The sequence below is a fragment of the Myotis lucifugus genome, unplaced genomic scaffold, assembly GCF_000147115.1.
Source record: "Myotis lucifugus unplaced genomic scaffold, Myoluc2.0 scaffold_4307, whole genome shotgun sequence".
In the NCBI taxonomy this organism is placed as follows: domain Eukaryota; kingdom Metazoa; phylum Chordata; class Mammalia; order Chiroptera; family Vespertilionidae; genus Myotis; species Myotis lucifugus.
This window is the reverse complement of record NW_005875355.1, coordinates 1-12,415: the sequence shown is the minus strand read 5'-3', so window position 1 is coordinate 12,415 and position 12,415 is coordinate 1. Positions and strand designations below refer to the sequence as shown.

At 64.1% G+C, this 12,415-nt stretch overlaps 1 protein-coding gene across 3 annotated transcripts; it reads left to right on the top strand.

Moving 5' to 3' along the window:
• Nucleotides 1-1,320: 1,320 nt before the first annotated feature.
• On the top strand, nt 1,321-12,066 carry LOC102438513 (6-phosphofructo-2-kinase/fructose-2,6-bisphosphatase 4). 3 transcript variants are annotated; one of them, XM_006108915.3, is made up of 6 exons: nt 1,321-1,512; nt 7,901-8,017; nt 8,175-8,271; nt 10,769-10,835; nt 11,510-11,584; nt 11,771-12,054. In XM_006108915.3, exons 1-6 carry the CDS (start codon nt 1,416-1,418, stop codon nt 11,837-11,839), a joined length of 522 nt encoding a protein of 173 aa, XP_006108977.1. In that variant the 5' UTR covers nt 1,321-1,415; the 3' UTR covers nt 11,840-12,054. The 3 variants fall into 3 exon arrangements, with proteins under 3 accessions (XP_006108977.1, XP_023605012.1, XP_014306335.1); XM_023749244.1 differs by having other exon boundaries at nt 1,346-1,512; nt 10,773-10,835; nt 11,771-12,066; XM_014450849.2 differs by lacking the exon at nt 1,321-1,512 and adding an exon at nt 4,827-4,964 and having other exon boundaries at nt 11,771-12,058.
• The last annotated feature ends 349 nt before the right edge of the window (nt 12,067-12,415 follow it).

Sequence of the window (12,415 nt, the reverse complement as noted above, 5' to 3'; positions counted from 1 at the left end):
GGGCTCCCGGGCCCAGGCAGAAAGAGTCAAAGCTGCAGACAGGGAGTGGCAGGGTTCTGACTTCGTCTTCCGCCGCGCCCCTGGCCTCACTGCGATTGAGAGGCAATAGACCAGCGGTTCTCAACCTGTGGGTCGCGACCCCTTTGGCGGTCGAACGACCCTTTCTCAGGGGTCGCCTAAGACCATCCTGCATATCAGATATTTACATGATGATTCATAACAGTAGCCAAATTACAGTTATGAAGTAGCAACGAAAATAATTTTATGGTTGGGTCACAACATGAGGAACTGTGTTTAAAGGGCCAGAAGGTTGAGAACCACTGCAGTAGACAAATCATATAATAAATGGTAACATGAATGTGCTTGAGAGTGGATTTTTCAGACATGGACACATTTCACCTATACCAGAATCTTGTAAATATATATATATTATTGATGTCAGAGAGGAAGGGAGAGGAAGTGATAGAAACATCAACGATAAGAGAGAATCATGGATCGGCTGCCCCCTGCACGCCCCACACTGGGGATCAAGCCCGCAACCCGGGCCTGTGCCCTGACCGGGAATCGAACCGTGACCTCCTGGTTCCTGGGTCGACGCTCAGCCACGGAGCCACGGGGGCCAGACCCTTGTAAGATGGATGACGGGCACGTGCCACCTCCAGCGAGTGCCCTGAGAGCTTGGTTGCCAGCTCCCACGCACTTGCTCCAGGCGGGCCCTGTGTAGCCCGAGCTGCCCAGCGGCCAAGGCGGAGAGAGAAACACCATCAGCTCTGACGTGCGCCCTGTCCCGAGAGCAAGGCCTTTCCAGCCCCTTGAGAGCGGCAGGTCGCTCCCGTGGGCGGGGTGCAGGGCGCAGCGGGGTTGACAGCCCAGACCTCAGGCCAGTGATCAGTCGCGCCGAGGCCTGGTCCTGACCAATCAAGCCCCGCGGGTCTCGTAGGCCCCGCCCCCTGGCGTGGAAACCCCGCCCTCCTGGAACCCTGAGGTCCCGCGTGGTGAGGAGCGGACCCGGGTGCCCTGGGGGCGAGGCGGCGATTGCCCGGAGCGAGGCCCTGGGAGAGACCCGTACAAATCTGCGCGGCCGGGGCGGGCGTGCTGGGCTCCTGCACCCGAAGTGGGGCCAGGACCAGCCGGGACGCGGGCCTGAGTGCGCTGGGCATGCGCGCCCGGGATCCCGGCAGGGAGGGCGGGCCTGCGGCGGCCGAACCCGCAGGCGGGCGATTTGCGCATGCGTGGTCCGGGGCCACGCCCTCTCCAGTTGGGGCGGGGCCTATGCGTCCTGGGCGGGGCCTCGGGAGTGGGACGTGCGTCACGGCAGCTTGAAGAGGGGCGGGCCGAGGGGCGGGGCCTCCGTGGCCGGAGCTGGCGGGGCTGCCGGGTGGGAGCCGTGCGGTCGGACTGCTCGCGGCTCCGGGATGGCCTCCCCGCGGGAGCTGACGCAGAACCCCCTGAAGAAGATCTGGATGCCGTACAGCAACGGGCGGCCCGCCCTGCACGCCTGCCAGCGCCGCGGTGAGGCGGGGTCCGCGGGGAGCGCGGGGGACGGTGCGCGGGTGATGGATGGGGCGGCCTGGGCAGTGGTCTGTCGCGGCGGCGAGGGGCGGGGAACCGCGGGGAACCGGGACAGGTGAGGCCGAGGCTGCCGGGCTGGTGGGAGGGGAGCAGAGCGGGTGGTGGGCGAGGACAGCGGTGGCAGAGCTGGAGGCGGAGGCCGGTCTGCGGGGAAGTCTCGGCTCCTGGGGGCCAGGTCCGGCCCCGGCCCCGCGCACTCCTGTCCCCCCACCGCTCAGGCCAGGGCGGACCTGGAGCCCCTGCCCTGTCCTCTCTGCTGGCCAGAGAGCGTGGGCCGGTGGCCGGCCGCGCCCGAGCTGGGCTGGCCCTAGAGGGACTGCTTGGCCTCTCTGAGCCCAGCGCTTTCAAAGGCCCGAGAGCGAGCTGGCCCTCCGGTGGGAGGAAGGGCGGGGCGCCCCGGGCTAATCACCCACCTGGTCACCTAAAGCCAAGTTTTGGGGGGAATTCCCCGGAGGTGCGGGTTTGACCAGAATAGGGGCCGTGGGGCACCGTGCCATGCGGGCCTGTGTTTGTGTCGTGGGTAGAATAGAAGGTAAACTTAAGGGGAAACATCTGGGAGACACGCTGCGATGCCTGACATTGCTCAGCTCACCTTTCCGGGTCTTGGCTGTTTAATTTCCTACCTTGACTTCCCGCTGGTCCTTAAATGAGCTGCAGCCTCTTTATTACAAAGAAAAAGATCTGTTTTAGGAGTAACGGAAACGTTGTGGGGAAGTTGCACGTTGACAAGGACCTCAGAGAACATCCAGTCCAACTCCTGGCACAGAAATGGACATGGCCATCAGGAGGCTGGGTGGTGTGCGGGGGTCTCCCTGCCCCCCGACCTCTGCTTGGCCGTGATCTGGGAGGGAGAGAGGGCTGTGCTGGGCCTGGGCTCTGACATGGTGTGAGAACTGGGGGAGTGTCTCTTACCACACTGTGGGTCCTGGCAGGGGGCGGCCGTGGCTTTGGCCCTGACCGAGGCCCTGGTGGGGCACGGAGCCAGTGATCCTGCCTCAGTCCTGGGCCAGGGCTTCCATCCACGGCTCTGTGTCCTCAGGGGCTCCGGTCACGCCCACGCCGCTCCCGCACTGAGTGGAGGTGCGGAGGCCGAGGCCCCTGCTCCTGGCCGGTCTGTGTGAGGGCTGTTTCACTCCAGGGGAGGAGTAAGAGCCTGGACTTTGGAGGCAGGAAGGCTCGGCTGCATCAGGGCCCAGCTGTGTGGCCTCGGGCAGGGAGACTCCTCCAGGCCCGGGTCCGAGCCTGTCACCAGCCTGCTCCACGGAGCTGCTGTGAGCTGCGGAATGAGGAGGCCTCAAGAAGGGGTCGCTGGCCATCTCGTCATCTCACCGCTTGTCGCTCCCACATCAGGGATGGAAGCAGCAGTTCTGAGAGAACCCCCAGCACAGATGGGAAGGGACCTGTGGCCTCGAGGGAGGGGACTGGCCCAGGTCTTTCGGCCACTTGGGTGGGTCTATATTTCTCCAGGCTCCAAGTCTGTGATTAAAACCTGGCTCTGGCCCGGGCGGCGTGGCTCAGTGGTTGAGCGTCGACCTATGAACCAGGTCATGGTTTGATTCCCGGTCGGGGCACATTCCTGGTTGTGGGCTCGATCCCCAGTGTGGGGCGTGCAGGAGGCAGCCGATCCATGATTCTCATCATTGATGTTTCTCTCGCTCCCTCTCCCTTCCTGCCTGAAATCAATTAAAATATTAAAACAAACGAACAAAATACCTGGCTCTGGCCTGAGAGAGGGGCTCATGGCATCACACTGCCCCTGGGCGCACGCGGGGTGGACCGTGGGCTGGCCCAGCACAGGAGGCGGCAGTGGCACTCCCGAGGCCAAGATGACCCCTGCAGGTGGTGCGGGATTGGGCCTGGTTAGGGTCCCGGAGTTCACAGCAGGGAGTGACTCAGCAGGGAGTGAACCGGGAACCTGTACGTGCGGCATTTCACCCTTGCAGAACGGATCATGGCGAGGCTGGGGGCCCCGGGGACGGGGGAGGGCCTGAGGGTGGCGGTGGGTGGACGTTGACTCGATCAGGCACAGGGGTTTGTGGAGATGAGGGCGCGGGGCTCCCGGCTGGTCTGCCGTAGCCGTGGTCTCCCAGCTCTCTGGGCACCCGAGGCCGCTTGTCTGCGGGGTGTCCCTGTGCCGTTACCTCCCTGGTCACTGACCCCTTAGCTCAGACCTGGGGGAGTTTTGGGGGTGGGCGAGGCAGAGATGAAGAGGGGACTCAGGCCCTGGCCGGTTTGGCTCAGTGGATAGAGCGTCGGCCTGTGGACTGAAGGGTCCCGGGTTCGATTCCGGTCAAGGGCACATTCCCGGGTTGCAGGCTCGATCCCCAATGGAGGCAGCCAATCAGTGATTCTCTCTCATCATTGACATTTCTATCTCTCCCTCTCCCTCTCCCTTCCTCTCTGAAATAAAAAATATATAATTTTTAAAAAAAGGGGGGGGGAACTCAGGGAGCAGGGCAGAAAGGACAGTGCTTGTCTGATGGCTTTTCTTAGGCAGAAGGTGGAAGACGTGCTGGGTCTGCACGTGGCGGGGTGTGGCCGGGCGGGTAGGAGAGTTGGCCATCTGTCCCCTCTGAACAGGACAGACCCAGCGCTTAGCTTTCAGGAGCTGCTCCGTCCCCGCCCGCCCAGGGGCGTCGAGCAGGTGCAGCTCAGGAACCCGTCTGGACTCACGTCGGGGACTCGTGGCTGCCCCCGGGCTGGCCCCTGCAGGAAGTGGCCACTGCCCAGCACCAGGCTTGTCTCAGGCCTCTCGCCTGCTCGGCCTCCCCGGGCCTTTTTTTTTTTTTTTTTTTAATGATGGACTTTATCATTATCTTTGTCCCAATATTCATTCATTCTTTCCTCACCCGAGGATATTTTCCATTGATTTTCAGAGAGTGGAAGAGAGAGGGAAAGACAGAGAGAAACATCCATGGGAGAGAAACACATTGATGGGTTGCCTCTTGCATGAGCCCCGACCAGGGAGGAGCCTGCAACTGAGGTACATGCCCTTGACCGGAACCGAATCCGGGACTCGTCAGCCCCCAGGCCGATGCTCTATGCACTGAGCCACACCGGCCAGGGCCAGGCCTCCTTGTCCTTGAGCAATTGCGCAGGAAACCGTGGCCTTGAGCAATTGCGCAGGAAAAGGACGCTGAGTGGCATGTCTTCAGACTTCCTTCCGCACACACCGGTGTCCTGAACAGCGGGTCCTTGAGGCCCGGAGCTCTCGCCCCGCTCCCCGGTCCGCGCTGTGCCCCGCCCCGCTCCCCGGTCCGCGCTGTGCCCGCGGCCGTCCGGCGTTCCCGTGTTTGGCTGCTGGGAGCAGAGCTGTTGTGAAGACACTTGTACTTTGGTTTTTCTTTGGGGTCATTTCCTTGGAAGCTTATCTTGAGGAGCCAAGGTGATAGGTAACGTATTACTCTGGCTTTCGCCCAGCCTGGACTCGCTGCCCTTCCGCCCACCGGGCCGTGCAGGGGCGGGGGCTGCCGCGAACACCAGGGGGGCGGCCAGGGCACCTCGGGGGAGATGGACGTGCAGGGGGCATGCAGGATCCTAGTCCTGAGGCTGCGGGAGGACCCTCCAGGGACAGCGCGGTGGGGGGGGGGCTCCTCGAAGGGAGCAGGTCTCCCCCTCCCCACCAGCAGTAGCGATGCCCTGCCCTGCGGTTGCTCGAGAGCCGCCAGCCGGCCAGGAGTTGTGCAAACAGCGGGCCCTCGCGGTGGCCCTCGGGACACAGGGCCTTGCCTAACTTGTTTTTCTCCCCCCTTGGCCAGCGGAGGCTCTTCTGCAAGTTTCCTCATCTTGCTCACTGTCCGGGGGATGCCCTCCCCTGGGGCTCCCTGTTTGTCACATTGGCCTGGGACTTGGGGCCCCTCTGGCCATCTGTTGTCCGCAGGGCCCGCCTGGGACAGAGGTGCCTCGGCACCTGGACTCCCAAGGGCCTCGGTGCTGAGGGGCAGCTGTGTCCTCAGCCTGGCGCTGCCAGGGCCGTGCAGGGGCACCGCTTCCCCGAGGTGCTCTCACCGGGAGATAGTGCTGGACCTACAGGGAGGGCGGTCAGCACTCGGCCCGGCCCGGCCGGCAGGGCTTGGGGGTTGAGCGTCGACCTATGAGCCAGGAGGTCACCGTTTGATTCCTGGTCAGGGCACAGGCCTGGATTGCGGGCTCCATCCCCAGTGTGGGGTGTGCAGGGAGCAGCCGATCCATGATTCTCTCTCATATCGATGTTTCTCTCTCTCACTCTCTCCTTCTTCTCGGAAATCAATGAAAATCTATTTAATAAAAACATAAACGACAGGAACCAGGCCTCCCTGTCCCCTGCCCCCCGGCAGGGCTGGCCCTGGGCCTCGGCGCTGCAGCCTGCAGGGGCCCTGCAGGGTCAGGTGAAGGCAGCTGCAGCCACGCGGCTAAGAAGGGCCCGCAGGTCCCCGCACCGGGCCAGCTGTCCGTCCGCTGCGGCTGCACCCTCGCCCAGGGCCTGGGCCCTGAGGCTTCTGGGGTGAGACCAGCTGAAAGCTGTGAGGCCGGCGTTCTATGGTTCGGGGTCTGTCCAGGGGCCAGGGAGGGGGCTGTGTCCTGACCCTTCCCCTCCAGCCCCCGCAGCTTCCTGATGGGCCCTGACTGGTGGCAGACGGGACGGCGGGCGAGGGCTGTCACAGGTCCACCCTGCGGACGTCGCCTGGGTCTCTGGTCTCGGCCTCTGGCAGCCTCACCCTGTTGGGTTTGAGATGCTTCCCTCCTTCCTGCCCATCACCCGTGAGCACCCATCCGTGCCAGGCCCAGGCGCCCGCTGGCTCTGGCGCTCGCCTGCTCTGCTCCCGGCTCCTTGGTGAGGTGGCGGGATGGAGGGAGAGGAGCCTGAGGAAGGTCTAGGGCAGCGGTTCTCAACCTGTGGTTTGCGACCCCTTTGGCAGTCGAACGACCCTTTCACAGGGGTCGCCTAAGACCATCCTGCATATCACATATTTACATGATGATTCATAACAGTAGCAACATTACAGTTATGAAGTAGCAACGAAAATAATGTTATGGTTGGGTCACAACATGAGGAGCTGTATTTAAAGGGCCAGAGGGTTGAGAACCACTGGTCTAGGAGAAGAAGCATCTGGGAGCTGGGCTTTGTGCGATGAAGAGACATGAACCTGGGGAGGTGAGCAGGGTCTGAGCGAGGAGGAATGCGGAGCGGCCCCTGGCCCCTGGGTGGCAGCCGGGGCGCTGCCTCCCGCGGGGTCCTGGCTGCCCTGCTGGTCATGGGAACGCCCATCCGTGGCAGCCGGGGTGTGGCAGGTTCGGGTTTATATCTGGTGATGCCCAGCAGGTCAGGCTGGCAAGGTCCCCGCATCTGCTGGGGCCCAGGCAGGCCTGGGGGCCGGGGTGGAGGGGCGGAGCCAACTTTCCTCTGCCCTAAGGTCCATCCGGCCGGTGTAATAATCACACAGACACGAGACAGATCAGCAAGAGAAAATAACCAAATTAAGCGGTGCCCCTGCACGGCCCTGGCAGCGCCAGGCTGAGGACACAGCTGCCCCTCAGCACCGAGGCCCTTGGGAGTCGGGGTGCCGAGGCACCTCTGTCCCAGGCAGGCCCTGCGGCCAACAGATGGCCAGAGGGGCCCCAAGTGCCAGGCCAATGTGACAAACAGGGAGCCCCAGGGGAGGGCAGGAGGGCATCCCCGGACAGTGAGCAAGATGAGGAAACTTGCAGCAGAGCCTCCACGGCTGGCCCGGTGCGGGGACCTGCGGGCCTTCTTAGCCGCGTGGCTGCAGCTGCCTTCACCTGACCTGGCAGGCCCCCCGCAGGCTGCAGCGCCGAGGCCCAGGGCCAGCCCCGCCTGGCGGGCAGGGGGCAGGGAGGCCTGGTTCCTGTCGTTTGTGTTTTTATTAAATAGGTTTTCATTGATTTCCGGGAAGAATTTGGCATACATATCTACACGCGTACGGGAGCCCCGTGTGGGAGCGGTTCAGAGCCCGGGAGGGGTTGAGGGAATGAGACGCCCTGAGCCGGCTCGGTCCTGCCCCTCGGAGCGTCAGAGGTGGTTGCGGGAGGAGAAGAGCCCCCCTTTGTCCGCAGGGTGTGCCCGCCCCATGGAGGTCAAAGAGGTGACCTCTGGTAGCAGCCGTGGGCAAGGCCTGGAAGTCAGTTTCCTCTCTGTAGCTCCGGGCTGGGCAGAAGGTTCTTGGGTCTGTGGCTAAAGTTGCCTTTAGCTCAAGACAACCCGCATGGCACAGAGGCACGTGTGGGCGATGGTGCAGGACCCCGGGGCAGGCATCCGGCGGTGGGCCCGTGGGGGTGGTGCCACCCTGTGCCCGAGGCCGAGGCCGTCTGACCCCCCCTCGCCCCCCAGTGTGCATGACCAACTGCCCCACGCTCATCGTCATGGTGGGCCTGCCCGCTCGGGGCAAGACCTACATCTCCAAGAAGCTGACGCGCTACCTGAACTGGATCGGCGTGCCCACGCGGGGTGAGGCCGGGCTGGCTCTCCAGGGGGCCTGGGGCCGAGTGGGGACGGGGGGGGGGAGGAGAGGGGGCTGGACTGCCGTGGGGCAGGGCCGGGTGGGCCGAGGTCGGAGTGGGAGGGCTGCTTTGTGGGGGAGCCGAGCCTTCCTTCTCTCCTGCAGAGTTCAACGTGGGTCAGTATCGCCGGGAAATGGTCAAGACGTACAAGTCTTTTGAGTTTTTCCTTCCAGACAACGAAGAGGGCCTGAGGATCCGAAAGTGAGTGAGTGTGTGCATGTGCGTGTGTGTGCACATGTGCGTGCGTGTGTGTTTGTGTGCGTCTGCGCACGCACATGCATGTGCACGTGTGCACACGTGTACAAAGGGCCAGGAGCTTGTGGAGCCCGGTTGCTGGTCAGGACAGAGCTGCTCCTGAGCCCTGGCCTCGCCTGCCCGTGGGCTGTGCCCGGGCTGGTCCGTCGGCCTCAGGGCTGGTGGTTGGGTGTGAGGGGGCAGGGGAGAGGGTGTGGTGTCTTGGTGCTGGCCTGGTGGTGATGAGGACATCCTGGGGCGGAGAGGGGAGGACAGGGCCTCAGGGAGGCGGCCGAGGCTTAGCCAGGACAGGTCAAGGCGCCCTCCATGGGGACAGCCTCTGGGAGGGAGGAAGCCGAGTGGGTGCAGGGACAGGCCTCGGGGGGCAGGGGGGCCAGCTCGCAAAGCCGGAAGGACCGGACTGGGCCCAGAGCTGGGCCTTCCCTCCCTGGCCCCAGGACAAGCCCTCCGGGACCTCTGGAGGGGGGTCAGCTGGTGCCTGGCGGGTGCCCGAGACCCTGGCTCAGCTGTGAAGGGCTGGGTGACGTCCACCCTCCTGCTGTTGCTCTTGCGATGGGCATCTACACAGGAGGCCTGCATCCACCCCCCGACCTGAGTCCTTCCTCCGGAGACTCGCGCGCTCGGGGCACCGACACCGGCTGGTGGTGTGAGGAGCCGCTGCTCTCTGGGCAGGCGTCAGCTGAGGCGCGAGCAGCTTCCTCGCCCTGGGTCTTGGCCCAGCCTTGGAGCAGGGCGCTGGGCAGAGGGTGGCCGAGCCCCGCTAACCTCCCCAAGCCCAGCACAGCCCGGTCACCGGGTCAGACGCCAGCTGGGTGTGGACACTGGGCGGCCAGGGCTCCCCACTGTGGCCTCCGCTCTTGGGGAAGTGGGCGGGGCCAGGCTGCTGCACCAGGAAGGGCTGACATTCAGGCCTCTGTGGCCGAATTGTGGGTGACACTCAGTTTGGGCTCTGGTGCTATCGACCCAGACAGAAGGGAGGGGCTGAGATTTGAGCTCCTACTGTGCGCTGGGCGTGTGAGGCCCATTGTCACCCTCCCCCCACTGTACAGGGGGGAACAGGCTCAGACGGCTCACACAAGATACCAAGTTATTGACACACCCCATGGGCACACATGGGTCCACACACACACACACACACACACACACACACACACGTGTCCATGTGTACACAGTTGCACTGTCCACGTGAGTAAGCACACATGTGGACACCTCACTCATACGTGTGCCGTCAGCCACACAGCACACAAGGACACGCACGCACATACCTGCGTACCGCACGCACACACAGAGGCACGCTCGGGGTCACCGTGGAGACGTACTCACACTCAGGCACTCAGACGGTCTGGGGTCCCCAGGGCCCCCAGGTTCAGGGTCAGTGATTGGCTGGGACCTCAGCCTGCGGCCCTCCTGGCTGAGGTTTCTCACAGCAAATGGTGCAAAGCAGCCCCGGCAAAGGGTTCAAGTCCAGAGGAAACCAGGCTTCCGGCGTCCTCTGCCCCGGGTTCCGGCCGGACACACGGATTTCTCCAGCAGGAGCTGGTCACGGACACGGGCCAGGGTTCACCGGGGCTGGTCACCCTGGGCCTGTGTACTCGGACGGCGTTTACACACGCATGTCCTGTATTACACACACATACTGAAACCTACACTCGCGTGTGTGGGTGCGCACACGTACCCCCTGTACACGGGTGCGACCCAGTCACCACACACAGGGCTGGGGACACGGTGTTTGCTCAGACGCCATGATGTCCCACAGTTCAGTTCACTCGGGCCTGACCCTCCCCGAGTCAGGTCAGCTCCCAAGGCTGAGGGCTCAGTCCCCGGCCCCCTCTGCAAACAGCAGCCAGAGCCCCGGGCGCCCCCGCTCCTCCGGGCCCTGCGCCGGGTTCCTCAGCCTCTCCAGGTCCAGGACTGGCTGGACGCGCTCCCGCGCTCCCGACCACACCTCACTGCGTTTACGGGTTCACGGTAAAGGGTACAGCAGCCAGCCCTGGCCGGTTGGGCGCCTGTGGACTGAAGGGTCCCGGGTTCGATTCCAGTCAAGGGCACAGGCCTGGGTTGTGCGATCAATCCCCAGCAGGGGGCGTGCAGGAGGCAGCTGATCCATGATTCTCTCTCATCCTTGATGTTTCTCTCTCTTCCTCTCCCTTCCTCTCTGAAATCAATAAAAATATTTTAAAAAAGAAAGGAAGGAAGGAAGGGAGGGAGGAAGGGATACAACAGCCAAAGGGAAGAGGTGCCCCGCAGGGCAGGGCAGGGCAGGGCAGGGCAGGGTGGAGCTCCCAGCCCTCGGGGCGGCACCCCACGCCCTCACCAACCTGGAGGCTCCCCAGCTCTGTGCCTCAGGGGCTTTCCTAGCGCTCAGGTCCGTCTCCAGCCCGCCCCCCACTGACCCTCCTGCGGCCAAGGGGGCGCTGGCTGACCCTGTGTCTCCTCCCGGAAGGCAGTGTGCCCTGGCCGCTCTCCGTGACGTCCGGCAGTTCCTTAGTGAGGAGGGGGGACACGTGGCGGTGAGTGTGACACCCCGGGGACATCTGGGGGGACATGTGGGAGCCCACACGCATCCATCCCTGTTGCTCATGGGATCTCTAGAGGGAAGGCCGGGTGCGTGGCCACGCGCCGGGGGCAGCCCCTGGAGAACGTGCAGCCGCTGGGCAGGGGGGCGCCCGGGGCTGGGAGGGGCTGGGCTGTGGCTGCCTTTGCCTCTGAGTGCTTGTCCAAGGCCCTAGGCCCCCCCACACAGACACACAGGCCGGGGGGATCGTGTCCCCTCCCCTGCCCTCCCTCTCCCCTTTACTGGGGTCTCGGGGTAGGGTTGGAGGTCAGCATGGGTTCATGGGTTCAGTTCTCCAGGTTTAACCAGTTTCACGGGACGTCCTGTGGGTCAGCGTGAGCTCAGCACCGCGTTTGCAGAGCAGCTGCTGAGAGCGTCCCCCGGAGGGTTGGCGGCCCTGCCCTGCGGGAGCAGAGCGCCCCTCCTGCCAGCTCCCGGGTGCGGGTGCGAGGAGACTGGCCGGGCAGCAGCGGCGTCCGGGAGGGTTGGCGGCCCTGGGAGCAGAGCGCCCCTCCTGCCCCTCCCGGGTGCGGGTGCGAGGAGACTGGCCGGGCAGCAGTGTCCGGGTGGGATGTCCAGCAGCCTCCACGTCTCCGGGGCCAGAGGCGCGTTAACCCCGTTTGGTCCTAGGTTTTCGATGCAACAAACACCACCCGAGAGCGGAGGGCGACCATCTTTAATTTTGGGGAGCAGAACGGCTACAAGGTGAGACCTGGGGGCTCACGTCCTTACTGGGCCTCCGGGCCCCTTTCCCGGCCTCCTGATGGGCCGGGGCTTCGGACAGGGCGGCCCCAGAAGGAGGGCCTGGGCGGGGAGGGCGCTCTGTGGGGCCAGCCCCGCCCTGTTGACCCGGGGTCCCCCCTCCTCCCTCGGCCCTGGTCCCGGCTGCAGACCTTCTTCGTTGAGTCCATCTGTGTGGATCCCGAGGTCATCGCGGCCAACATCGTGGTGAGTGCCTGACCGTCGCGGGGCAGTCGGTCCCCCGCGCGGGGGCTTGTGCCTGGGCCTCATTCGCTCTTCCTGACCTCGGGGCGGGTGCGGGGACAGTAGGGTGCTGGTCAGGGGAGCCTGGGCCCCCACCCCCACCCCCACCCAGGGCCACTCATGTTGGGGGGCTTTGTGGCACGTGGGCATTCATTCTTCCCCCTCTCCCTTCCCCTCATAGTCCCGGGCGTGGAGGGAGGCATCAGCCCCTGGGTGGGGGGTGACATTTATAAATATATATATTTTTAGTGATTAGTGATTTCAGAGAGGAAGGGAGAGGGAGAGGGAGAGAAACATGATGGGAGAGAACCGTTGATCAGGTGCCTCCTGCACGCCCCCCACTGGGGATCGAGCCCGCAACCCGGGCCTGTGCCCTGACCGGGAACCACAGCCTCATGGTTCATAGGGCGAGGCTCACCCACTGAGCCACACTGGCCGGGCTGGGGCGATATTTACATTTTGAGAAAGAAAGAGACTTGGCTCCTCTTCCCTGTCCCTCCCTCCACAAGGAATGAGCGTCTGGGTTTGAGGAGATGGTTCAGGTGGGGAGGG

Coding starts and splice junctions, on each gene's coding strand:
- LOC102438513 (XM_006108915.3), top strand. CDS start 1,416: ATGGCCTCCCCGCGGGAGCTGACGCAGAACCCCCTGAAGAAGATCTGG. Junction 1,513..7,900: donor GCACGCCTGCCAGCGCCGCG/GTGAGGCGGGGT, acceptor CTCGCCCCCCAG/TGTGCATGACCAACTGCCCC. Junction 8,018..8,174: donor GATCGGCGTGCCCACGCGGG/GTGAGGCCGGGC, acceptor TCTCTCCTGCAG/AGTTCAACGTGGGTCAGTAT.